At 35.4% G+C, this 26,511-nt stretch overlaps 1 protein-coding gene across 5 annotated transcripts in view; it reads left to right on the top strand.

Moving 5' to 3' along the window:
* SNX13 (sorting nexin 13) overlaps window positions 1-26,511 on the top strand; it is a 64,649-nt gene that overhangs the window by 15,276 nt on the left and 22,862 nt on the right. For 2 of the 5 annotated variants that reach the window (XM_053948130.1, XM_053948120.1), the window contains exons 2-14: window positions 5,263-5,375; window positions 9,640-9,742; window positions 14,605-14,694; window positions 15,134-15,255; window positions 17,572-17,693; window positions 17,839-17,940; window positions 18,612-18,700; window positions 19,151-19,234; window positions 21,593-21,731; window positions 22,186-22,274; window positions 22,931-23,030; window positions 24,530-24,723; window positions 25,752-25,856. In XM_053948130.1, the coding sequence (XP_053804105.1) occupies window positions 5,263-5,375; window positions 9,640-9,742; window positions 14,605-14,694; window positions 15,134-15,255; window positions 17,572-17,693; window positions 17,839-17,940; window positions 18,612-18,700; window positions 19,151-19,234; window positions 21,593-21,731; window positions 22,186-22,274; window positions 22,931-23,030; window positions 24,530-24,723; window positions 25,752-25,856 (1,452 nt within the window). Of the gene's footprint in view, window positions 1-5,262; window positions 5,376-9,639; window positions 9,743-14,604; window positions 14,695-15,133; window positions 15,256-17,571; window positions 17,694-17,838; window positions 17,941-18,611; window positions 18,701-19,150; window positions 19,235-21,592; window positions 21,732-22,185; window positions 22,275-22,930; window positions 23,031-24,529; window positions 24,724-25,751; window positions 25,857-26,511 lie in introns of those variants that run through there. The other 3 variants (XM_053948137.1, XM_053948144.1, XM_053948152.1) reach the window with 3 other exon arrangements.

Raw genomic sequence — 26,511 nt, 5'->3', positions numbered from 1 at the left:
ATGTTGACATATATTTCAGATGATTGCTTTAACTTTGGCAGATAGGAGAATGTAACTAGGAAGTTGTTAATGGTTTACTTCAAGATTGTTAAATATTTCTCTGAGTAGTGTAATGTAACAATTTCATTGCACTGAAATTGGCACTCTGGTTGGTACAGCTTTCCAATTTTACTTGTCATGCTAGTGAAAGAGGCAGTAATTTGAAACCTAAAATAATCTTTTTAATCACTTGACAAAAGTGACACACACCTTAATTATAGAAAGGTTTATATGTGAACATGTTCCATGTGCACTCAAAATGGAAGTCAAATTAAAAGGCAGATGTGTGAAATTAACAAAATTAAACTTGACATCTACTGTAAATGCAATCCCTGACAATTTTTCTAATGTGAGCCCAGAGAAGGCATTAAAAAAAAAAAAAACCCTAATAATTTAAACTACCCAAATGGCAAAAAATAGTTTATCAGTCTCTGTTAGAAACAGGTCAGCTACTGTAACTTTTAAAATATTAATGGAAAAATGTAATTTGATCAACAAAAGTGAAAGAATTGTGAGCAAAGCAACATGTTTTTGTTTTTAAATGTTGCTGTTCTGTCAAAGCTCAGATTATTCTGTTGTGACCATTAAATGTGAAAATAATCACAAATTATAATCTTCCAAGGTAGAATCAATCCTTTGGATGCTAATGTAAGATCTAAATTGTCTTTTGCTTCAGCTTTAATAAGATTGATAAGCAGATGATTCTAGAGCCCTGCCTTCCCATATGAGTGTTCTTAATTTCCTCTTGAACTGTGTCTCCAAACCTGAAACCGCAATTCTCACCCAATGTGTGTGGGAATTGTGAAGAGAGACAAGTGCCGGGAAGAAGAGCTTCTCATCGGAGTAGGAGGATGGTGGCACCCAGAGCCACATAAGTGGAAATACTTGTCCTCTGTTCAGTGGCAGAGGGGGCTGGGAAGAGCCTGTCATCTGAACTTGTAGAGTAACATTTGTTTTGCCCTAAACCAGACACATGTGTAACCTTACTGCCAGCTGCAAGCTAAAATTGACAGCACTAGTTCAAATTCAAACAACAAACTTATATTACTTTGGTGAATCATTTCTAGAGAAAGATGTGTCAAGACCAAAGATCTTGCTTAAAAATGGGTGTGGGGCAGAGGTCTGAAAGATTGACAAATGGATTAAGCAAATAAGAAACCTGTTGAAGCTACTTTTTAGTAAGACAAAATTGTGTTTTTTTCTGGAAGAAATAATTTCTAGAAACTTCTGTGTGAATGGTCATGTTAAGTGATGTAATCAGTCTTAGCTCAGCACTGCTTCCCATAATGGCATGCAGCTTTAACCATCAAAATGTTGCCTTGATTAGGAAGCAGAAACCAAAAAAAGAAGCAGCAAATATGCTTAGAAAGCAAATTCTTTATGTACTGCTTTTAGTACTTAGCTGCATATTGTGGAAGAACCATTCCATGTGAAAAATGGACAAAACCTAGTCAAAAAAACCAACAAGCAGGTGTCATTGAGGTGACAGTTTTGTTAGCTGTAAAAGCTGAATCAAGCACCTATGAATATTCACCTTTTTGTGTCTTCTCACACCTGATGAGCCTCTGCAGTGTACTGTTGGAGCTTACAGACACCCCTGTACTTCAACTGCCGTTTATTTTGTTGAAGCAATTCCAACTGTGGAAAGAAAATTACCATGTGTGACCACAATGTTGCATTAACCCATTATATATATATGACCTCAGTAATATTCTGCAGAAGCCTTTGCAAAATCTTAGACTTGAAAGCTAAGAAGTGATGATTGTGAGGCAAACATAGAGCATCTGTAGTGGTGGTAAGCAAAAGTGGCTAAAACTGGTGAAGTGGAGCAGCTGCTGACATGGAATAAACATCCGTTACCCATGTGTATGCACACAGTATATACCCAACCATGCCTACCACAGCACTAAAACCTGTGCATCTCTTCAGGCTTTAGATAACTGTCCCTAATTCCTTGAATGTCAGTGAATAGCCCTGTGCCAGGTCAGCTTGGAAGTTTGCCCTGCCAATATAGGGCAGGTTAGCTTCTTTTAAAGGGTCTGGATAGCTGTGACTGAAACACCAGCAATTACACCATTTCTTCAGAAGACTGGTTTGTTCTTTGTGTTAAGGGTGATAAGCTTACACCCTGCAACTAACTTTAGTATGACTAATACAGCTTCACTAAATCTGTAAATCTTCTAAAAAATTAACATTATAAATAGAATTTGGAAATAAGCTGTAAGTGAGGTTTGAATTTAAATGCCTGAACTGTTTTCATACTGACCAGCAGTATAGTCATATTTGTTATGTTTGGACATTCTATTCAAAAATAGTGGGTTTTTATGTATAAAGAACTTTAAGTTTTCATTTTTTTTCCTAGGAGTCTTACTGCTGAAGTCCCTTCAAGAAGTGTGGAGTCAGGGAAAGTTTTGTTTACAGTCAGCAGAAAGGGTACCATCCTGATTATTTAATCCCTTTGAATGTCTCAAAATCCGTAAGAATATAAAGCACTCATTAGAATATACAAGAATTGGGCCAATATCAGTTGTGCTTCCTGCAGTGTACCAAGTTCTACGATTTTTAAGAAATCCTATTAAAATACCAAATGAGATTTGAATCTCTGTACCCATATGCTAAATTGCAAAACTGGAGCATAGGACAAAAGGTCACTGTTTTATTTATTAGAGTTATAGAGCTTTCTTTGTTAATTATGGATTCATCCAACTCTGACTATACAACCCTCTAGTTTAATTAAGTAATTTAGAGTGCTTATCCCATATTTAGTGCTTAAACTTTTTTGAATGATGTGATTAAGCATAATGGGTTTTTGACATAAAAAGACCATCATTAAATGCTATCTTCTGTGTGCATATCTTCCTTATCATGCTTGTAGTGCTCTGCAGAAGTTTTAAAATTTATTTCTGAGGGTACGAATATGCTGAATCTTCTTTTTGTATTGAAATGTAGATGTGCAATGGGATCTCATGTTTTAGTTAATTCTTGCATTTTGCCAGGTTTTCTTTCTTTGTGTCAGCTGGTGTGTCCTAGAATGGTTTGGGTTGGAAGAGGCCTTAAAGATCATCTAGTTCCAGCATCCCTGCCATGGGCAGGAGTACTTTCTGCTAGACCAGGTTGCTTAAAGCCCCAATCTGGCCTTGACCACTGCCAGGTTTGGGGCATCCGCAGCTTCTGTGGGCAGCCTGTTCCAGTGCCCACCACCACCTTATATCTAATCTAAACTTAATCTCTGTTTGAAGCCATTCCCCCTTGTTCTGTCACTACATGCCCTTGTGAATAGTTTCTCTCTTGTCTTTCTTGTGGGCTCTCTTCATTTACTGGAAGACCACAATTATCTATTGCATTTCCTTGTTATGAGTCAACAAAACAACAAAATCTTCTGCTCGGTTGTGATTTTAGTAGTGTGGATTTTGTCGTTTATATTATCTATTGAAGCAATTCCTCAGTTTAAAGAGAATTTAATAACTTGCAATGCATTTTTTTTAATTGCTGCGCTTTAATTACACTCATCTACATACTTGTGTGTTTAATTTTTCCCAGCCTCAAACACTGAGAACAAAGCCAGTACAAATTTTATCTCCTGCTAAGAAAGTTCAACTTGGAAGAAAATAGAATTTCATCTCAATGTTACATTAAACTTTTAACTAGAAAGAATTAAATAATTCTGATTATTACAGTTTAGATCTGTGAAAGTCTCTCTTCAGATCTGTGATTTTGCTTTTTGATCTTGCTTTCAAAAAATAATCATAGCTACTTTATATAGGAGTCTTAATTTATATTCTTTTTCATTCTATATAGGATTTTTAAAACTTTTTTGAAAAAGTTGATTTTTTTAATCCTATGCCTAAAATGAAAAGACGAAATCTAAATAGTTCCTTGAGAGAAATGAGCTGCAGCTCCTTCATATTAAAAGCTAAAAAAGGGCTATCTGCAAATCTGGTGTTCAATCTCTGTTTGTTTTCTAAATGTCAAACTGCAAGACAAGTTTATTTAAATACTTTCTTAGTGTTACTTGTTGACACAGTTGTCTGAGTTCCCATTGGGTGTCATTTGATCACTGTTAGGAAAGGTGTAAATTAGACAACAGCAGCAACCAAAAAGAAAAATATTGAGAACCTTAGAGCTGGAAAGTTTGGGTGGCCTATAAATACTTGTCATCGTTGTGTTTCACACTCTTGGGACTTGGCTGAAGCGTGTTTTCCATATTGAACTAGAGACTAGATTTAATTAAATTTATATAAGCTTTGTTGATTGCATTGCAGCATTGTGACGGTCCAAAAACTATTGTAGCTCAGATCAGTCAGGTTTTCCCTGCCTTGCTTTTTTAGATTACCATGCATGTATGCACAGGTATGTACAGGCACACATCTATCTATATAGATAGATAGATCAGGTATGTGTGTGCATACATGGGTATATATAAATGCACGTACACTATAACCGGAATCTCGCTGCTTTTTTTGTACTCCTGGTGACTGCCAGTGCAGGAGTTTTGCCTGCTGCATTAATGCCAGACATCAACTCCCAGAATCCCACCAGCCCCACGTGTGCTCTTGTGACTGACTTTAACTTCATCATGGGCTTTTCAAATAACCACTGTGCAAGTATCAGTTGCTGAAGTTTCCCTCCCTTTTATTTATGTGGAAAAGTAGACTTGTGCCAATTATTTGGTGCACCTGTTGACCCGCCTCTGACTTGACTGGAGAAAGGGACACCTTTTTAGTCTTGCACCTCCTTTGATCTAGGGAAGAAACAGTATTGCTTGGTTGTAGAAAATAACATGTTTAGATGTGTAAAACAAGGCTGTATTGTCTATTCCTGTTCTATCACAAACCCTACTTTTTCCTAGGATATGGTGGAGAACTTTTCTCAGGGTGGGGATGGGGGGAAGAGGTGAGGAGGAAGGGATCTCAAGAAACAAAAATGCACAAAGGGAGAATAGAAAAGAAAAAAGTGGTACCTTAAAGGATGACAGATGTATCTGAAGTGGGAGATGAGGAACAGTATTTGAAAGAAAAATGCTGTAATGTTGGCTAAACTGGATTAGTGGCCCACAGTATAATGGGGGGCATAAAAACAAAGGTAATTTTTTATTTCATCAAGCAGAGCTTACATCTGGTTAAAATGTATCAAACATTATAGAAATACAAGTATTGCTCTGGAGACATAAAGTTGTATGAATATAACATTAATTATTCCTTTTCTCTGTGTTCTTGTTTACAGACCAGTCTTTCCATATGGGGATGGGGAAGTCTTGGCCTTGTGCTTTTTCTAGTAACTTTTGGACCCTTCGCTATATTTTACTTTGCATTTTATATCCTCTGCTTTGTGGGTGGGTAAGTATGTTATTAAGTGTTTTGTTGAATTTGCCGTGAAAGTAAAATTTTAATGGGTGTGTTAGCAAAGAGCTTGCTCTGAAAATCTGAAGTGGCTTTATGTAATTTGAGCACGTCTTTATGAGCAAAGTTTTTGCAGTTGAGCTCCCAATTTAGCTATTTTTAGTGGACATTAGAGGAAAAATGCTCGCATAAAAGCAGTGGTAATTTCAGTTCATACTTTTTATTAGTGTCAGTTCTTTTCTCAGGTACTTCTAAGTACTTACGTTTCCTTTTCTATCAGAATCTCATTTTCCAATCTAAGGCACTTGATTCATGGCAGTGGATGTTGTCCTGTGTATGTGGAAATAATACTACACTTTGAACAAGTAGATCAGTTCAGCAGCTGTAGACTTTTCATATATTATCTATATAGGCAGGAAGGGAGCAAACGTGAAGTTTTAGCACCATTGTTACATAGTATATTATGATGTTTGCCTTGTAACCATTAAAATATTTTTAGTGGCAAGTTAGAATGTCTCAGTGGGATATTCTTTTTACCTTCTTACTTGATACCATACAGAACGTTTGTATATTCCTGTATATCTCATAAAAAATGTAGTAGAGTTTAGTAGCTAGAATTAGAGCTGCTATGCTTGGGTTTCAACTGTATTAGGCTTGGTATTTCATCTCTGAGAAATCAGAATAGTCAGTCTGCTAGAAAAGGGATTTAGTTAAGGTAAAACTAACTTGAAATGAATGCTTTTGTCTTGTTAAGTCTTGATACAGGTGTGGTTGGCATATTTTGCTATCTGTTAGTCCAAGACAAAAGTCAGAGTTTATCTGCTTGCTGTTTTGTCTTACCACTTCCTTAGTACTTGCAGTATGGAAAATAACATGGGATATAATGATTTCTTAAGATGTTATCCTTCATTCTTGCACAGTTTCAGTTTGGCTTTTCAAAGCTAATCGTCAAAGCAGGGTCTTGGAGCACATCTGAAGTCAGCTACAGTTTGGCACCATTAAACTGCATGTGGTGCCTGAGCTCATTCATTCTCAAGTCAGCTGTCCTATCTCTTTGCTGTGGTTATTGTAGTGCTTTGATTAATTTTTGTAGCTAGTCAGTAAACATTGATCTTGTTAAGGATTCATCTAGTGGTAGTGTATCTGCTGGAGCAGAGTGTTTACTTAAATATATAGATGTGAAGTCTCAGCCCTTGCAGTAGAATGTCATCACTTCATTACTATAACATATACATCTTGGCTGTGACTGAGATCTGGCCTTTTTTGCACTGTTAATCTTTTGAAGAATGACACACTTACTTTAGCATTCAGCACACAGAACTGTGAGTGATAACTAGGCCAAATAGGTTTACAGCTAAATTATTGTTGCCTGCTTTTTTTTTTTTTAATTTCCCTGAAGTTTCACAAAATGCTTGGTCATGCTTCTGTTAGAAACAAACAGAAATTGTTATGAAGTAACTTTTGCACTTAGGATTAGCAATTATATGTCATGACATCATATATATAAATTTAGAAAACAAAAATTCAGTTCTGGTTCATGGTTACAGTCGTGTCTGTAATGTTCACTTAACTTCTCTGGAGCAAAAAAACAATTTTGGACATGGATTTTTATGGTTGAATTTTTTGTTGAAACTTGGAGTTCTTACCCAATTTCACACAGTTTTCTAGGTCTTTATATTTCATTCAAAAAAGAAGTGGCCCGTCAAAGGTTTCTGACTTCCCGTAGCCAGAAGTCCAGCTTTTGTCCCACTTTGCAGTTTTAACAAAAGAAAATGCTGAATCACAGCTGGTCACACTCTTAGTATTGACCCTAAGTACTTAAATAATATATCAGTGGGCTGTGCAGGAAGATAATGGTGATGCCATATCTATGTCAATGTAATCAATCTGTTTATACTGTTTAATTCCTATTATGTGTAATTATTTCTTTTTATATGCACTCAGCTATGTGATTGCACAAATGACTTGTAGTAAATGTACTATTGTTTTTGGTGTACATGGAAGAATACTGAAACTATTTGTATATATGAATAAAAGTTCAAAAGCACCATTTCTCTGTATTTAATTTTGTTTTGTTTTAAGACTGATTTATAAAATGTTAGCCTTTTTCCAGTCAGTGATCATTCACTTAGGGATCTGAGTTCGAAAGCAGGAGGCTAAAGATAGATACTGTTTACTTAACCTGTGTAGAATATTACAGGGTGGTAGTCTTTTTTCCTCTCCAGTTCAAGTACTGGTGTAGACCCCTTTACCTGACTGCTGAGCCTGTTACCATCTGCCTTTCTCACTAAGAGTGTTTCTTATCTTATTCTCTTGCCTTCCCTCTTTCAGCCCTAAGAAAGTGAAATAAAAATGATGTGAATTGTGGTTTTGCCAAATACAAAAATTGAAATTTCTTGAAATCAATTGCTTTGCCATTTAAAAGCATTTGCTTGGTCATCAAATCCCGTAATTATTGATACTCAATCACATCCATATATATGTGACTGTCTGGCTCCGTTAATGATTGTGACTGCCTACCAAATCAGGGATGGTTCTGTAGCTGCTTTTTGACTTTCACAAAGCATTCAGCTGAGACTGTTACTTTTCAGAATTGAGGGGAAAGTGATAAATCTGTAGTCTTCATTTTTTTATCTTTTACCTTTGTTCTGTTGTTAATTTACCCTGAAAAAGCTGCCCATCCAGTAATCTTTGGAAGAATTTTTTAAAAATGAAGAAAAATACAATCTTTTTCCTTTTTCTCATCTATTCATTTACAGAAGACTAATATGATTTCTTATTCATGTATTGAAAATCCTCTTGATGAATTAAATAAGCATTTACACTAGAAGATTCAGGTTAGCTAACAGATGTCCTGAATGTTCAGACTATGTATCCTTCTCTGATGCTCACATGATTTTACATTAGAGAATAAAATGTGTTAGTTTCTGCCAGAGAAGAAGCAGCTCCTAGCATTTCAAGCATAGAACTGATAATACTTCAAGGCATCTAAGAAGGTTAGCCTTTTTTTTAACCATATTGGTAGTATTAGTATTTTTGAATGAGTCATTAACTTTAAAAGTATCAAAATATTTGAGAGAAAACAGAGATATAATCTATAGGTAGTTATTTCCAAGGCTTCATTCCTTTTGAATAAAAAAAGAGAAGCAATTGTCTGATAGATGTTCAAAGTTAAAGTTGATTTTAGGCCAAACTTGAGTATACTGTTTTCTTTAAAAGACAGCTGAGGTTTCTAATAGCAAAGTCATAGGTAATCAAAAGAAAATCCAAACTTAAATAATTAAAAACAAACCAAAACATTAGTGAAACTAATATTGTGATTTTTCTAAGCAAGTTGTTGTCTGTGAACTCTGATAGGTGTTATGATTTTAAAGTTGCAGGGAGCAGGGGGGCAATTAAACCTGCTTTTATTTCTTGCTGTCATATGGCAGGTAAGAATGGCTGTAATGGAGTTAGAGTATCCAGTGAATTCCTCTTACGGATTTTCAAGTTACTGATAATAATTTGAGTAGCTTTTTTTTTTCCCCTCTTTCATGGAATTAACCTCATAGCTTCTGAATTTCTGGGCCTCTGAGGGGCTTAAAAAGTTTTTTTTTTTTTAATTTTCGGAATTAAAACCTTTAAATGGCATATTTTAGATTGGATAGTATTTTTTTTATGTAATCTTGTAAGTGAGAGTATCATATCAACAGCAATCTGTATTAAAAGAACATATTACTTCAGCACATTTCAAGCCCTAGTGTCATAGGCTGTAAATAAATTTTTGCTGTTCTAGCAAGGGTAAGCACAATGTCTAAACATATGCAGTGGTTAGTTATGCTTGCTGCATCACTTTATTCCTGGACTGTGATTTTGTGGCATACACTACAGTGGAGCAGCCTACAGATTTTATTTCTTCATAGTTTTGGAGACTTTTAATATAAATGTAACCAGTGCAACTTCTGTATGTACCCCTCTTCCCAAGTGCTAATATTTGTGAGCACAGGCAGTGTGCCATCACAGCAGGCACACTGTAGCATAGACAATGCTACATAGATTTTCTATGTGGTAAGAATATATCAAGACAGACAATACAAGACTGGGAAACTTCATGCTTAGGGTTGTATCACTTATTTTGAGCAGCATGTTACAATGTGAAAAAGCACAAGAGTAAACAGCGAGGATTATCATGTATTGTCATTTTATAACTAGCTGTTAAATACTTTCTAGAGGTGAGAAAATGTGGCTGTTGTTGTACCTGGTCTTTCTTTTTCCATTTTAGGGGTTTTGTGGTTACTCTTTTATTTGGAAAAAGCAATTCAGAAAAATATCTTGAGCAGTGTGAACATTCATTTCTCCCTTGTACATCAGTTGGGATCCCTAAGGTAAGGAAAGTTTCTGGTCTTAACTTCTAGATCAGATTTTATAACTTGGTTGGAAATAATCAGTTTTAATGTAAGAATTGTGCCCATTTCTCAAGGTAAAAGAGCCTGCTTTTATCTTTTGAGTCAGCTGCAATGTGTAAGTGGAATGCAATGCCATATTTTTCCTTTATGAAATACAATTTTTTTTCAATAGGTTGTGGAAAGTTTGATTAAAGTATTGTTTCTTCATTGTGAGAAATGAGTATGATATGACTGGCAAATATCATCTGTGAAGAAATTACTAAACCATTCCTTTCCAGACTGCTTGTGTTTCTTGGTTTGTTTTGGGGGCTACCTCTTTCTTGCTTTTTTGTGCAAGATTGTCACAACTATTTAGGTGTCTTCCATCACTGGATCTGTAGTCTCTCCACTTTTGATTATGGTCAAAAAGTTGTCTGCCTAACTAAGAAAGTCAAACTGTTACAAAGTCTAGATTTGCAGTACTTCAAGGATGTAGAGGTTATCTTCAGCTCTCTTCAACACCAAGCAAAAATTCTGGAAAGGCATAGATGAATGCAGAGCAGCAGTGGAAGCCACTTTTCAGCTCTTTTCTTTTCTGAATACCTAACAGCCACATCATTTTGGTTGATGGACTCAAGTTCAGGGTTCCTAACTTGATAAATCTGCATCTGTTTAGTACAGAAAAAGTTGTTAAAACCCAGGAGGTAGAATTTCTAGGAATCCCTGGTTTATGAACCAATGCATCTTTTTAGGTCAGAAATTTAAATATATCTTGGTCTAATCCATTTGCACTCATGAGAATAAACACTTTAACCCAAAGATTGCTAATTTTATTACATTTAATCTGACAGCTATTCTGACTGAAGCATCCTATTATTTCTTAGCTATCACTCACTACATTTCATGTTTATCTAAGGGGGTGAGTAGAAATTTACCTTGTGATTGAGCAGTGTCTTCTAGTCACAGAACTTTTTCTGTGACTGGTTCATTGCTTGTTTGGTAAGTGGCCTTTTCACTTAAGGCTTTGAATATTTTAAGATAAATCTGAAAGTATACCCTAAACTGTAAAGTCAAGTCACTGCTCCAGATGAAAAGTACAAAGGTTAAGGCTGAAAAAGGAAAAGTCAGTAGTCAGCTAATGTTTCTGTTCTGTTAATGAAACCTCATTTTTGATGGCTAAGATTCTTGGTGCCATATAGACTTTAGTGCTTCTGTTATATAGGTTATTACTTAATGTCTTGTGTTTTGCGAGCAAATTTAGAGAAGTTTTTTCTGTTTTTTAAATTTCCTCTACATGCTGAAACATTTTTTAATGTTAGTGTTACTTTTTTGGGTTCAGCATGTATGTATGCGCTAGTTGCTTTATAAAAGAATAAAATCTTAATGGAGTTTTTTATGTACTCTTTGCAAATCCAGTACTTTGGCATCTGATTTAAGTATGGACTATTGACACAGCACTTCCCTCAATTGACCTGTCTTGACTAATCTCTGGATTAGTTTTGTAATATGAAGGTATTTGTTTTTAGCTGACTTATGAAATGCTATTTGATGCTGTTCACCAAATAAAATCTTTTTGTCTTCTACAATAGTGTTTTCTCTTTTGCCACTGCATTAAAGTAGCATTAACAAGGGTATGTCAGCTTTTCAGTAGCAGTGCAAGTAGAGGTGAGTCCCATCCAAAACCAAACATGTTGTTTTGTGATTCCTATTGCTATTTCTCTATTAAATTGCTGCTGACTTGTATGGAAAATAATATTTTTAACTTTAATTTTTTTTTCATGTTTAAAGTCATTTTGGACCTAAGTGGTCTTGAACAATTAATATTCTTTCTAGTGGCTGATGTGTAGAGATTATACTTCTTCCATGAACCAAGTACAAGCTGAATTCGCCTGAACATGAAATTATTTTGTGATAGTCTAAGGAGTAACCTGGTGATACTGGTTCTTTATAAGATGCTCTTTTCATCTGAGTTTTATTGATAGTTTTGGGGTATTTTTGGTACTTAGAGATTTTCTTTAGGCTAAGATAAATGTTCAGATGCTTGATTTTACAGAAATCAGTAATAACACAGAGAATCAAAGTTGTGGCTGGATGTAATGTGTAGAATGTACCATACATTACAACACCAGATTTGGTGCTGTTAGGTTTCCTTGATTGCTGCAGATTATACTTACTAGAAAATATATAGTGAATACATCACATTAAGGAGAATACTTAAGGTACATTTGATGGAAGATGGTATACCTTTCTACAATTTGTTTGTTTGTTTACAAACACACAGGGAGGCTTTCAAATTAGGCTTAGACTTGCTTTTCTTTTTGCAAGTTGTATACAACTTCTATGTCAGGAACCTACAGGATGATGCAGTAATGAACTGGATCTGCAAGATACACAGTTGTCTGCAGGCTTGTATTAAAACAATGTTGAGTGAAGGGTAAGTTTAGAGCCTTCTGAACTGTTAACTTGAACTTCCAACTGAAATTACAATTTCACTCCAACAGAAGTGTGAAATGTTTGGTTATGATAGTTTATGTCTATAAGCTTTACCCAAAAGACAAAGAGTAGGCTTGGTGCAATATTGCCAAAGTACAGTAAGAAAACAGTGATAACAACTTACAAGCAGTAGTTGCATGTTGGATCTCTGAATAGTCTCTCAGTCTCTTTAAGTCAGTTGGTCATATCCTATGTTACAGATTTGAGGCAGATGTGTAAATGCTCTGTCTCTTGTCCACTCATGAAACCCTGTGACTGCAGTTTCAAAAGAGGACTTCAAAAATACCCATTAATGCAGTGAAACAAAAGTCTGAAATAACTCAGTCAGTGCAGTTAGATGCTTGTGGAGCCTGGTTTTATTTCTGTTGCATCTCACATTGTGGAGTCTGTATCTTGCATTCCTCCTAGGTGCTTCCTCCCTGCTTAAAATGAAGCAAGGAGGTGTCAAATGTAATAAGAAGTGATGTCCATTTTTCCTAACCAATGATTTAATACTGGTAGAGTACATCAGACTAATTGTGAGTGAAGTGACAGTCAAATGGGACAGTTGTCATGTAAGTTGGGTCCTTCCTTTAAGTCTGTTTTCTGTGTCAATATCTGGAAGGCAGAAGTAAAACCAACAATGCTTTCCAAGTGAGACTACAGTCAGCTGTTGTACCTATAATGGAATAAAAGCACATACTCTAAAGTTTAGATGTTTTCAGACATACCGAAAGCGAATTGAATTATACTGCAGGCACATAAGGATTTCTCTGGAGATAAAGAATATGAAAGAATGGTCTAACCTTGTAGTTGGCTCTGCTTTGAGCAGAACATTGGACAAGATGAATTCCTGAAATCCAGGTCAAAACCTGGATTCTATGAGCATATGAACATTCCAATTTTTACCAAGTAATCTTGCATATTCTCTGTGCCCCTCTCTTTCTTGTGCCTGCTGCTTTTTTTTTTTTACTGCTGTATTTTTCTCTCTTTTTCAAATGTGGTTTTATGCATGCAGTCCTTCAAAATTATTTTGACTTTTTTTTTTCTGGTAATTTATATGATGCTGTGTTTAGTAAAAATATTTAATTATTCAGGTCCCTATAATTTGGTGGTTTTGACACAGTCAACACAAAAATACTTTGCAAATTCATTAGTCAATAGGTGGAATATGCTAATTGTTTGAATGGGACCCAGTCTTAATTGTATTAAAGTGGCATTGAAGGTTCACTTGCCTTGAAAATTAAAAAAATATACAAAATTTTGCAACAAAGTATTACTGTGTTGTGATACAGAGTTGCTTAAAGAGGAGAATGTTTTTTTTTTTTTTTTTTTCTGGCCTCCGATATTTCAGTGCCATTCACTGTTAACTGATTTGAATGAGAGATACACAAGGCAAGTTTTAATCACATGGAATAAAAAGCTTGGGTATATGGTTTATAATTCCTTCATTTATGGCATTGGCAGTTCTTTTTTTTTCCAATTTAGTCATAACTTTAGATCAAAGAAATTACTGATTTATTTGAACAATAGTAAGTTGTTGGGATGTTATTTCTGTGAAAATAGAGGAGTTTATTGCCAATTTCATAGAAATTTTGTAGAAAGACACTGCATTTAGTCCACTTGAGAGAAGCACTTATAAAGGGAGTTCTTTTTCAGTATGTCACTTGCCAAAGGTCAGCTCTGATGAGGTCATTCTTGGCGTTAACTACTTTGAGTTATAAATCCTTCTATAAAGTAATTTCTTTCCCTCCTCATCAATAACTTTCCAAAGGCTCATCTGTTGAGAAGCAATTGTACAGAAAAGTAGTTTCTCTTCTGGCATATAGAATAAACTGAGGTGGATAAAGAAACCAAAAACCCAACTGAAAATTATCTGCCTGAGATTGCACAGTCAAGTTCACAAACAAGAGGGGAACTGGAGTCTTGCATAAAAACTACTTTGTGCTGTTGTGTCTCACCCTTCCCTCCTTTTCTAACTATTTGAGTTTTATTTCCTTCTGATTTAGTAATTTAGCAAACACTTGCTTGTTTATATTAAGCAAGAAGTAGGTTTTCATTATGTACTATATAGAAAAAAATACAGAAAATATTGTTGCTCAGAGCAGAGGCGGATGCCTCATCCCTGGAAACATTCCAGGTCAGGTTGAACAGGGCTCTAAACAACTTGATTTAGTTCAAGATGTCCCTGCTCATTGCAGGAGTTTTGAACTAGACCTTCCAACCCAAATAATTCTATGATTCTATGATTATGTTTTTTCCATAAATTATAATAATATAGAAAATATATATAGTCATTACTGGGCATATGCATATATATCGTAAGCAGTAGAGCTGTTTTTTAATTACAGCTAAACCCTGCAAAGTTACGTTTCCCAATCTCTTTCTAGTGCATAGAAGAAATGAAACGTGAAGCCAGACCTATTAAGATTGACAGAAGACTGACAGGTGCAAACATAATTGATGAGCCTTTGCAACAGGTAAGTTCTAACCAGGACTATTTAACCTACTTTTTTTACTTTGCCAATATTGACTATGTAATGCAGAAGTAGCTGAGTGACAAATAGAATTTCAAAATTTTACCATATATGAGAGTGATATATGAAAGAACCATGGGAGATAGGCTGGGATATTGGGCAATATTTGAGTATATTTTTGGTATATTTTATTTTATTTTCTCAGTGTAGTGGTGGTAAAAACAATGTGTGCAAACCAGTCTGAAAAGAAGTTTCAGTGTGTGAATTCTATTGTTTCACTCCCAGTTTCATAATGGCAAAGGAGTATTGTTCAGTCTGGTAACCTTTTAGGATAACTGCTATTGTGTTATCAGGCACAAAAAACTGTTGTTTTTTTTTTTTTTTGTCCTTTTTCACTTTTTCATTAGTTCTTTTTTTTTTTTTTTTTTTTTTCCAATTTCAGGTAATCCAGTTTTCCCTGAGAGACTATGTGCAGTATTGGTATTACACACTAAGTGATGATGAATCCTTTCTTCTGGAAATTAGGCAGGCTCTTCAGTATGCACTTGTTCAGTTTTCTGCCAGGTAAGATTTGTTTTTATTTGCATCAATATACTGTGGGTTGTATGGTAGTAGGTACGTGGTTAAGTTTATCTACTAGCCTAGTTGTGAATTTTCAGAAAGAACATGTAAAAATTTAAGATTATAATATAAGAAATGCGATCTTTTGCTGATCCCCTAGGGAAATAATGGAGATGGCAGTGTTTGAAGTCATAATCTTTTGGAAAATGGCCATTTAAAAATTGTCTAAAATCACTGAACTGCTATTTTTTTCCTTTTTTGTGACTTAAGCATTAAGTTTGTGAATCATTATTTCTTTGTATTCTTCATGTAAAGAGTAGGGCCACTCCCGAGGTAAGTCTGAATTCAACATGTGTATCATCTGAGATGATTTTTAGAAGTGGTATGGCTCTTCCATGTGTAAGAACAGTGGGTATTTTAGAAAGAATAATAGTCCAGGAAGTGACATAGAATGTCACATATGCAAATCTTTTTTTTTAAATAGGATTGATTGAGGACAAACGGATAGTTTGTTAATTACTCCTTATTTCTGCTGCTGTTCCCTGACTTTTTGCTACTTGATTAGCAACTTGTCTGGGAAATTCACTTCTTTAGTATGGCTGATTTCTCAGCCCAGGTGTGTGTGCCTTTATATCCATATACTTGTTTATTAAGTTTTTATTGCAGGTGTTCATCCGACTGTGCTTATTGTTACTTGCTTTCCCTGCAGAAGAGGTTGTGGGTCACCTAAATATAAGTAACTTCTTAGCAATTTTATGGTGTTATCCCCTCCCTCTGACTTGAAAATGTAGGTTATTGTGCTTTTCTGACAGTGAGGGCCAAAGATGGAGAACTGGGTGTAATACTAAGAAAAAATAATTATAATTATGAATATAATAATATATGATGTAGTAAAATAATGAAAATTCTAGGAAAAAGTATTGAAATGGTGAAAACGATGCTAAATAAACTGTTACAGGAACCAAACTTAGGCATGAAATGGACATGACTACCTAGCTTCAGTGTTTTTGTCTGTTTGGTACCTTCCATTTCATTGGACAGTGTTGAGCACTGAGTTTGTGTCGAAGTAGGTCAAATTCTGGCAAGTTTATTTTTCTTTTCTGCAGTACGATAGCTCTTCAAAAATAGGCACTTCTCCTGTGCCGTTGTGTTCTGCTGTAGAAAGCAAATCAATTTCACAGGTCTGCAGCAGTTCTTCTTCTGCAGAAAAAATGATGTAGTGTATTTATAATGCCTGTAATTGGATATAGCTGAAGCAGTTTAGATTAGTACCATCACCTGTACTTTCATACAGCCTGTCAGCTCTGGGGAGACTGAGTACAGTGGGAATTTAGTATTGCCTGAGAGCTGCAGCTTTGGGAGCCTGGGTTAAGGCTGCCATCCAGAGGTTTTGTGCGGTTCTGTCTTGTGCGGATGGGGATCTGGATTGCTTGATCGATGGCCCTTTGGGACAGCTCTGCTTCTTATTTACACATCTAGATTTTGCAGTAGCCTTCCCTTTCTTCCAGAGTTCCTTAGCTCTTTCTCCTTGAGAAAAGAAAGAACAGGTAAGGGAACAAAGACAAAAAAAGGAAGTGTTGTAGAAGGGTTAGTGTTATAACACCTTGAGAGAGTTCAGGCAATAAAATACTTACTGTGGTGTAAAAGCTATTACTGGCATCAAGGTTCATTAAACCCGTAATGCACAATCAGGTTGTTAGGTTGCCTAGTAAGGCACAGATATCATAAAAATACCTCTATCCTTTTCACACCATTCAGGTACTTTTATGTAAATCTAACAGTGACTATTTTCTGATCTAAACCTATGTTGTTGGAAGAGTATGCTAAGAACCTCATATAATCTGTGGAATCAATTGTTGATAATATTAGATTGTGTTTAGTTTCAAATGAAGTGTGTGTTTTCTCACTGGTGCATATTCTGCAAGTTGAGAAGAAAATTATTTAGATTATATGCCTTCCAAAATAGTAGAAAGTATGGCTGAAAAAGATCTGGAGAGTATTTTAGTTTTACATTGTGAACTGTTTATATCAGGACTTCTTACAGATATCTGACAATGTCACAAATCAGAATGCTATTCTACATGCAAGTGTTGACTTTCAACTAAATCAAGCATAAATATTAATGTGGTTCAAGAGTGGTGTTTTACAATATTTGGGTTTTCAGTGGATAGGCAATTAGGAGACTGATTTATTTCTTTGCTTTTCCATGTTTACAATCAGTGTGGTTCTTGACAGGAAGGAAGGAGAGGTAGGAATTTATTATTGTTCTTTGTGTTCACAATAAAATAATTAATTTCCATGGATGTCCTTTACTAATAGGTCAAAGGAGACAGACTGGCAGCCTTATTTCACTACACGACTTGTTGATGACTTTGGCACTCATCTTCGAGTTTTCAGAAAAGCTCAGCAAAGGATAGCAGAGAAAGGCAATCAAATGAAAGGTAATGGGAAGATTTTTTTTATTTGAGTCTGAGTAGGCTGGTATCTTATGTGCGTGAAATATAGTTAGCTTTATTTTATAATTCAAGTTCTCTCTCAAGTCTCTAGTCTTGACAAAAACATGGTTTTTTATTTTCTTTTGCATAGATCAAGCTGAGGAACTTGTAGATACATTCTTTGAGGTTGAAGTTGAAATGGAAAAAGAAGTCTGTCGTGATCTAGTCTGCACTTCTCCCAAAGATGAAGAAGGTCTCTCAGTATTATCTTCTGAGTAAATCTTTTAGTATGGGAGACTAAATTAAAATACTAACAATTGTGTTCACAGTATAAAATGCATTAAAATCTTAGCATATGACTTTCAGTGTGGTTATGTACCATACATGTATATTTCTTCCGATTTGGACATATTAATGTGATAACTAAAATGAAGCATGTACCTATGTAAGTCTTCCTCCTTTTATTGGAAGAATTCTAAGATAAAATTATTTTTTTCCTGGGAGGGAGGGGATGGTTTTGCAGATTCTTACTGCTTTTTGGTAGATGTGCCTTCCTTATCACTATTCTGTAGTCTTGCTGCAAAAAGCACTATATTTTTAGGGAAAGTGTTGAAGGAGGGGAGAAAAACCTGAATATGCTAAGTAAGGAAAATGCATTAGAGTTAGATTGTTGGGGGTTTTTTTAATCTTGCAATTTGGCTTTTGTTGTCTTGGGTTTGAGGTAGATATTTTTCATGAGTGCTGCTTATATTCCATCTGAAAGGTGTTACTGTAATGCTTGGAATAAAAGCATTACAGAGATACATGTATTGTATGTTTGAACTCAGAATTAAGGATTTATCTCTGGCATTTGGTGATATCAGGTAAGATGTGAAGTAACATAATGTGAAATTGTGCTGAGGCGTTTTTGTTTTCCTTCTCTAGGATTCCTAAGGGATCTGTGTGAGGTTTTACTGTATATATTGCTACCTCCTGGAGACTTCCAGAACAAGATCATGCGATACTTTGTCAGGGTATGTACAGACTCTAAAAGCCATCCCAATTCTTTGGTTTAATGTCATAAAAATTTTTAAACTGCTGGTCTTATTTTCTAAAATTGATCTATTTTAATATTAGGGTATTTTAAAAGCAGTAGAGTCTTGATAAGTGTTTAATAGCAGTGAACAGTTTGTCTGAAATGTTTTTGAAGGTTCTTTTAGCTCTATCATGACAAAAGCATGAAAAAGTGAATGTTGGTTTTTTGAGATTGTTTTCTCTTGAGGAGTTTTTTCTTGTAATTTCTTGCAATTACAAATTACATTTGTAGTGTTAATTGGAAGAGAATGTGGTAGTGCCTATTAAATGCTCTCTGTAATTACACTTTTGTGTTTTAAGCTCTACACAATAATGTTTAAATTGTTGCAGTTATACTAACTTTATGAATAAGTGTGAAAATGATGATATAAAAATCCTTTGTTTTTTAGGAAATCCTCTCCCGAGGAATTCTTCTTCCATTAATAAACCAGCTCAGTGATCCTGATTATATTAATCAGTATGTCATATGGATGGTAAGATATAAAATGTTTAAAATTGTTTGTATTTCCAGAACATTTTCATATAAAGCTTTACTCATGTTCCCTGTAATCACGATGGATAAGTGTCTGGTATAAACGTTACCAATGGATATGTTGGTAGAGATAGTGAACTTAGGGCTGCAATACTAAATTTTATACACACATAAAAAAAGAGTCTATATATTTGCACTCTTCATTTTGATTGTTCAGCAAAAGTTGCCTGACTGAGGACATGTATCAACAAAATGTAAAGTTCAGTCCTCTGACTGTTCTGCTTGGCTCTATGGGAAGTATGGCAGTACCCGTGGAGGTGTTTTCCCCTGTGTTTACAGTTTGGTCTTTCAAGCTTAAGAGACCTCAAGAATGAAAACTAAGAAACATTTATTTTCTGCAAAGGAATTTCAGGGCAATTATTTTAGGACTGTTTGTGTTAACCCAAATAATTCAATGGAATGGGCAGAAACATTTTTTTTACTTTGATAACTTTCTAATGCACCTGCAAGAAAAGCCACTAAAATTTTAAAGTAGTATTACATAGTAAAGCTAACATAAATAGAATATTTATGCTTTAATTAACAATATTGATTCTTTGGAAAGCAAGTTAAAACTTACTCTTATATGTCATTATCCTGTATAGTTCATGAATCAAGTTTAATTTTTTTCCCCAACTTTTCTCTTTTTAGTGATATATTTTGGTCCTATAGTGTACATTCAAATTCTATGCTGAAAATATCTTTGTATTTCAAAGTTATTCTTATGTATGGAATTATAAGTGTATATGTGCAGGCTTCAAGTGTATATGTGCAGTGTTTCCTTCACTCCAGCCTCCTTCACTTCATGTAAAAGTTTGCACGCATTCTACTGGAACCTAGCTTTAGTAAGAAAAAATATTGCTCATCTGGATCAGAATTTTCAATTTTTGATTCCCCTCTTCTCCTACGCGTGTTCTTTATTTGTAACTTGGCCTCATTCTTTATTTGCTGAGCACTGCCCCTGGCTGCATCCAGAGATAGGATTCTGTGCTTTTTATAAAGCTTTCTGTTGTGATAGTGATGTCCCAAATAACTAATTTTCAAAATTGCTTTCTGAGATGAAGAAACAAATGTGCTGGCCAAAAGATAAGGAAAAAATTTAATACAAGTCTTATGAAATGGAGATTGTTGCAGAAATTAAGGTCAGAAGTAGAGATGACCGAAATAAATCCTGGCTTCTTTTGGAACATTTAAGATAAAGTCACACTTGAATGAAAGGATCAGTTTCTGGAAAAGAGAGGTTTAATTCCAGACATACCACAGTCCGATACTAATTCTGTTTCAATAAAATACAAAGCTTCGATACAAAATCAGAAGTAAATTCAAAGGTCTCTCTTCACTGTGAAATTCACAAATTTACAAAATGTTTTAAGTTCAAGTACTGCTTGTACTATTACTTTAAAAGCAGATTTTTAGGGAGATTTTTCCATTAACTTTGATCAATGGTATCCAGTCTTCATTCTTTCTGCTTCATGCAGCTTGTGTCAATGCACTTCTTCAGTGCAGACCAAGTATTACATTTCCATATCAAAGTGAGCACTTAGAAGAGATGTGGGTGAAGTGACTTTTTTAACTTCAGATGGTTGAGTTCTAACGCTGTCTTTATCCTCAGCACCTGTGTGCACGTGTTGTAATGCTGCCAACCTTTCCCTGATCTCCATGCTGCATTCACAGCACAGTTTGCAGTGATCTTGGCAGCACAGTAGGCTTCCTTCACTTGCACAAATTCCTTTGAGTCCCAAGAGCAGGTTATGCCAATACTGGTAAAATTGTATGTATTTAAATAGCTTAATAGTATTTGCCAGGGTATCTGAATTAGGGTTCCAGAGAGGAGTCCTGTAGATTTGTTTTTCCCTTAGTAGGTTGGGATTACATTGTAGAATGTTTTAATTCTTTTTGTAATTCTGTATCTTAAGAAGCCATTACTCTGGGAGCATGTGTACTTGCAGGGGATCTTGGTGAAGCTGAACCTTTTCAGTGGTCTCACCATTTTCTGCCTGCTCAGCTAAGGAGATAATAGCAGAAGATGGTAGACTGGATTTTGGACATCTTCATTAAGGAGGTTAATGGACTTCCCATGTGTCTATGTTGTAGTTCTTGGAAACAGAAAGTGATGAAGTGAAATAGTTTTTGACTATGCGTGCTTTTTCTGTTTCAGTCCATGTAGAATTTGAGTACCAAGAGGAAAATTTACGAGTGTCAAAGAACTTTCAAAATGCCACTTTATAGTGCTGTATCAAACTAATTCACTTGAAGAAAAATCATGTCTTGTACTTTTAGCTGGTTTGCATTACTTACACTGTAAAACTTTGTGTTTCAGATTCGTGATTCCAACTGTAACTATGAGGCCTTTATGAATATTATTAAATTAAGTGATAATATAGGCGAGTTGGAAGCTGTGAAAGATAAAGCAAGTGAAGAATTGCAATATCTTCGATCTCTAGATACAGCAGGAGATGGTTAGTGCTGCATTGCTTTGCAAAATATGAAATGTACTTACCAGCATGATCGCTGTAGAATATTGCAACAATTAAAAAATAAAAGCTCTGATGCAGCATAGTATAAAGTATTTCATTTAAAAAATGCGTAAGAATTCATAAAACTCGAGTTTTTGTTTTCATAAGTGTTTTCTTTTAGTTTGTGTATGTGTATGTTTGATTCCTTTTTGTAAGTATAGAGAATTTGGTTTGCTAAGTGTATTTCTGTTAAATCAAAACTGCCTGACTGGTGGTTCTTAATTTCGGTAATATTTAAGGTGTTAATGGTAGTTAACCATTAATATGAAAAAGGGAAAAGAAAAATAGTTGTTCTTGTTCACTTTCATTAGCAAGGTATTTAAACTGAAAAGAAAAAAAAACTGAAGACTTTATTTAGTCATCTGTATTGCTTAATTGTCTTTGTTTTTGCTTTCAGATATCAACACTATAAAAAATCAAATAAACAGTTTATTATATGTTATTAAAGTATGTGATTCAAGAATTCAGAGGTTGCAGTCAGGAAAAGTAAGTGTTTTAAAATTTTTTTGGTTTCAAGAGAGTGAGGTTGCAAATGACTGACTAGTTGATAGTTTTGCTTGTTTTATCATTAAGGGTTGATAGAGTTGGTTTGTTTGGTTTTACTTAATTTCTTGATTCTCTTAATTTGGCCTAGATTTGGTTCCAAGGTAATATAATATTCTGCATGTATTGACTATTAAAGTGATTAAGCATTTTATAGCTGGACCTGAAGGTATTGCTGTAATAGCAAGAAGTGTCATATAGGCAGAGGAAAATGTGACAGAGATTAATTTAGTTGTGGTGAACTGCAGCCCATCAAATGCTGAAATTAATTTTTTAAAATTTATTTTCTGCTACTGTCACTGTTGATGAGGTATGCAGGGTTAATTTGATCTGTAGAGTATTACATGAACAGCAGTATTAAAATCCAGCTTATCATGTAGCAGAACAGCTGCAGCTGGTTTTGAAGACAAATAATTAAGAAAACATGACCTCCTAATCTAGACCTTAATTTACTAGTGATCATGAAAATAGCTAATTATTGAGATGCTACTTTATTATATGTAATGTAATTTTTTTAACCTATATGCATTGTAGTAAGTAGAACTTTTGAAAGTTAATTAAAAAAAAAAACTATGAACACACTGAACTGTGTCTTACAGGAAATAGATACTGTGAAACTGGCAGCAAACTTTGGAAAACTTTGCACAGTCCCTCTGGACCATATTTTGGTAGACAATGTTGCACTACAGTTTTTTATGGGTAAGTGTTAATTCATCTGATCTGTTTTATTTATAAGGACGATGCTAACTCACAGGACAGTGTACTTGGAATTGCTAAGTGTCAGTACTAAGAATATCCATCACTTTTGTTGGTGATTGTAGTCCTTTTAATGCAGTAGATGGAAACAGTCCAGGAACTTCCTGGAGTGCATGGGAGGTACTTCCTGACACAGCTGGTGAGGCAGCCAATCTAGAAAGGCACCTGTCTGAACCTGTTGTTTGCAAACAGGGTGATGTGATAATTGGAGGCTGTCTTGGGCATAAAATGAACATCCTCTGTCAGTTTGCAGATGACACTTAAGTTAGGCAGGAGTGTTCATCTACTGGAGGGCAGGAAGGCTCTGTAGAGGTAAGAAGGCTGATTTTATGGCCCGAGATTATTTGTATGAGATTCAATAAAGCCAAGTGCCAGGTCCTGCACTTGTGTCAACCTCAGGCAGTGCTGCAGGCAGGAGCAGAGTGGCTGGGAAACTGCCTGGCAGAAAAGCACCTGGGCGTGCTGATTGTCAGCAGCTGAACATGAGCCAGGAGCGAGTCCAGGTGACCAAGAAGGCTAATGATATCCTTGCTTGGATCAGCAATAGTGTGGCCAGCAGGATTAGGGCAGTGATTGCTCCCCTGTACTCAGCACTAGTGAGGTCACACCTCAAATCCTGACCTTCACTACAAGAAAGACATTGAGGTGCTGGAGCATGTCCAGAGAAGGGCAACGAAGCTGAGGAAGGGTCTGAAGCATGTCTTATGTGGGGTGTCCCAGGAAATTGGGGTTTCTTAGGCTGGAGAAAAGGATGCTCAGGGAGGATCTTAGCACTCCCTACAACTGCCTGAAAGGAGGCTGTAGTGAAGAGAGGGCTCCTCTCTTCTCCTAGGCAGCTAGCAACAGGGTGAGAGGAAATTGCCTCAAGATGTGCCAGATGAAGTTTAGATTGGGTATTAGGAAATATTTCTTCACCAAAAGGGTGAAGCATTGGCTTGACAGGCTGCCCAGGGAAGTGGTAGAGGCATCATCCCTGGAGATATTTAAAAGACATGTAGATGTAGTGCTTAGGAGCATGGTTTAGTGGTGGACTTGAAAACTGTTAAATTGGCAGTCTTGAACATGTTTTCCAGTGTAAATATGATCCCATGATTCTATGAACTTGTTTTTTAGAAATTCAGTTTGAATTTTGTCTCCAGTTGTATCATTCTGTACAAGCCTGTTACATTCGCACAGTAGTGATGGATTCACATTTTACATGTGCATCTGAGGATTCAGTGCTTAGTTCCTAGACTTTGCTCTCAGGTTTTTTTTTTTACTATCACCAATATGTACATATATACATACATATCACTAATATGTATATGTATTTTTCAATTGACTCTATATGGTAAGTATTCCAGATGTATAACCAGATCCTGGTGTTCCATATGTAGTCAACATCATTCCTATTCCAAGATGCACAACAGTAACTAAGGTCATGTGGTGTCTGTTTTCTGGAGATTACATGCAGCAAACTGGTGGCCAAGCACATCTGTTTTTCTGGATGACAGTGGAAGGATACAGGGTTACAGCACAGCAACAACTGGAGGTACTTCAAAGCCGGCAGAAAGATGGAAAACATCAGACTAATCAGACCAAGGGTCTATTAAGAGCAGCTGCATTTGGAGTTTATGAGCAATATTTATCAGAAAAGGTAGGAATAACTTCATTCTGCAGTTTATTTATTCTTCATACTGATACTTCTTTGATATGGTTATGGCTAAGTTAATATGAAATGGTTATTATGTAGTACAAGTTGCTTACATGTTGACATTTAAGCTATTGTGTGTGTATCTTCTCTCTCTCTCATCTCAAGCAGTAAGGAAGTCTTCCTCTTTTGTGTTCCCCCTTATTTATAAAGGCTCATATTGCCACTGACTGCCTTGTCAGATGCACTGTGTTCCTCAGAAGTTGACTTTCTAGAAGTCAAGACAGAATAAAAAAAGCGTCTCTCTGCGTATGCTGTCCTTTTCCTTCCATTTATTCTGCCCTCTATCCTTGCCTGCCCCCCTTAAGAAGTGTTACTGAAAAAAATGGAACTGAGTATTTGTCCAAACTTGGATTATGATTGGGTTATCAAATGAAATAGCTTCCTGTGCCTCTCTACAATAGTCTGTGTAAATTGCTCAAATATCACCATTGGGTATCTTTCAATAGGCAGTAAGGATTCCTCTGTGGAAGAAACTGCTCATTAGCTTGTATTGACAAAGCATTTTTGTTCTGAATCTGTGTGTGCATAAAAATCACCTCTCACTCAGAAATGGGCAGTTGACAAACTGTTAGCCTTTCCTCAGATGTTTCAGAACTTCATCCTATTACTTTTTTACTGGCTTGTTCTTGATTTCTAAATTTTAATCTTTTTCATAAACAAATAAAAACTGTTTATAAGTCTGAGTAAATCTGATTTAGGTACTGCTTCAAAATGTATGTATAAATTGTTTTTGAGGCAATTCCTAGTGTTTAATAGTGAAACTTCCAAGTTTTAATACAAACTCTGAACTTAATTTGGGGGTGGATGGGATCTGACTCCTATCATATGTTCTAGACAGTTACAGAGATACTTGTGAAAAAGAAATTTAATTTACTTAGAGAGTTGCAGCATTGTATTGGATTTTATTTTATTTGATAATGTAGAACTTTCTTATTTTTATGCTGCAAAAGTTGATTAAATCTCTATGACAGGCATCTCCAAGAGTTAATATTGATGACAACTTAGTAGCAAAACTTGCAGAAACACTGAACCATGAGGATCCAACACCTGAAATCTTTGATGACATTCAGAGAAAGGTATACTCTATTCATCCTTTATTTCATAAGAACTGTTAATGCTGTAGAGTAGAAAACATGACTACAGATGCTAGAAAAGAAAGAAGTCAAATATCTAAACCCTAAAAGCTGTGTAATAATTTTTCTGTTCTATGAAAATCACACTCGTTTAAAATTGTCAACTTTTGCTTTTCCATTCGTTAGCCCATGGTTTTCAAAGCAGTAGACAGAAGGAGTAAGTGTCCTTCCTGTATAAATCTAAGTATGAAACACAGTTTAGAATTATCGTGCTTTTATTTGTGTTAATGCACCAATTTAAGAAAAAAGTAATGAGTAGACTAAAGCATACAGTTTTTGTTCAGTTTTACTTCTCTTTTTCAAAGGTGAATGTAATGGTCCCATCTTAAATCCTATAGCTGTTCCCAGAAATTAGTTTGACTCATCTGTTTCTGCAGACTTGCCCAATGAAGCGCTAGAAGCCTCAAGTACTGAAGAAAGAGACAATATATTTACTACCTGCATATGTAGACTTTATCATTCAAGTCTAATATATGTATTTAAAAAGGAAAAGTGAATGATTAATATTCTGGCAATAACTTACATACCCAGTCTGAAATGTTTTTATTTTAGATCGTTACTTCAATGTTCTCATTCATGCTACAAATTAATGATATGA

This window comes from Vidua chalybeata, chromosome 1 (assembly GCF_026979565.1).
Source record: "Vidua chalybeata isolate OUT-0048 chromosome 1, bVidCha1 merged haplotype, whole genome shotgun sequence".
Taxonomy (NCBI): Eukaryota; Metazoa; Chordata; class Aves; order Passeriformes; family Viduidae; genus Vidua; species Vidua chalybeata.
Note: the sequence above shows the minus strand (reverse complement) of the source record. Positions and strands in the feature narration are given on the sequence as shown.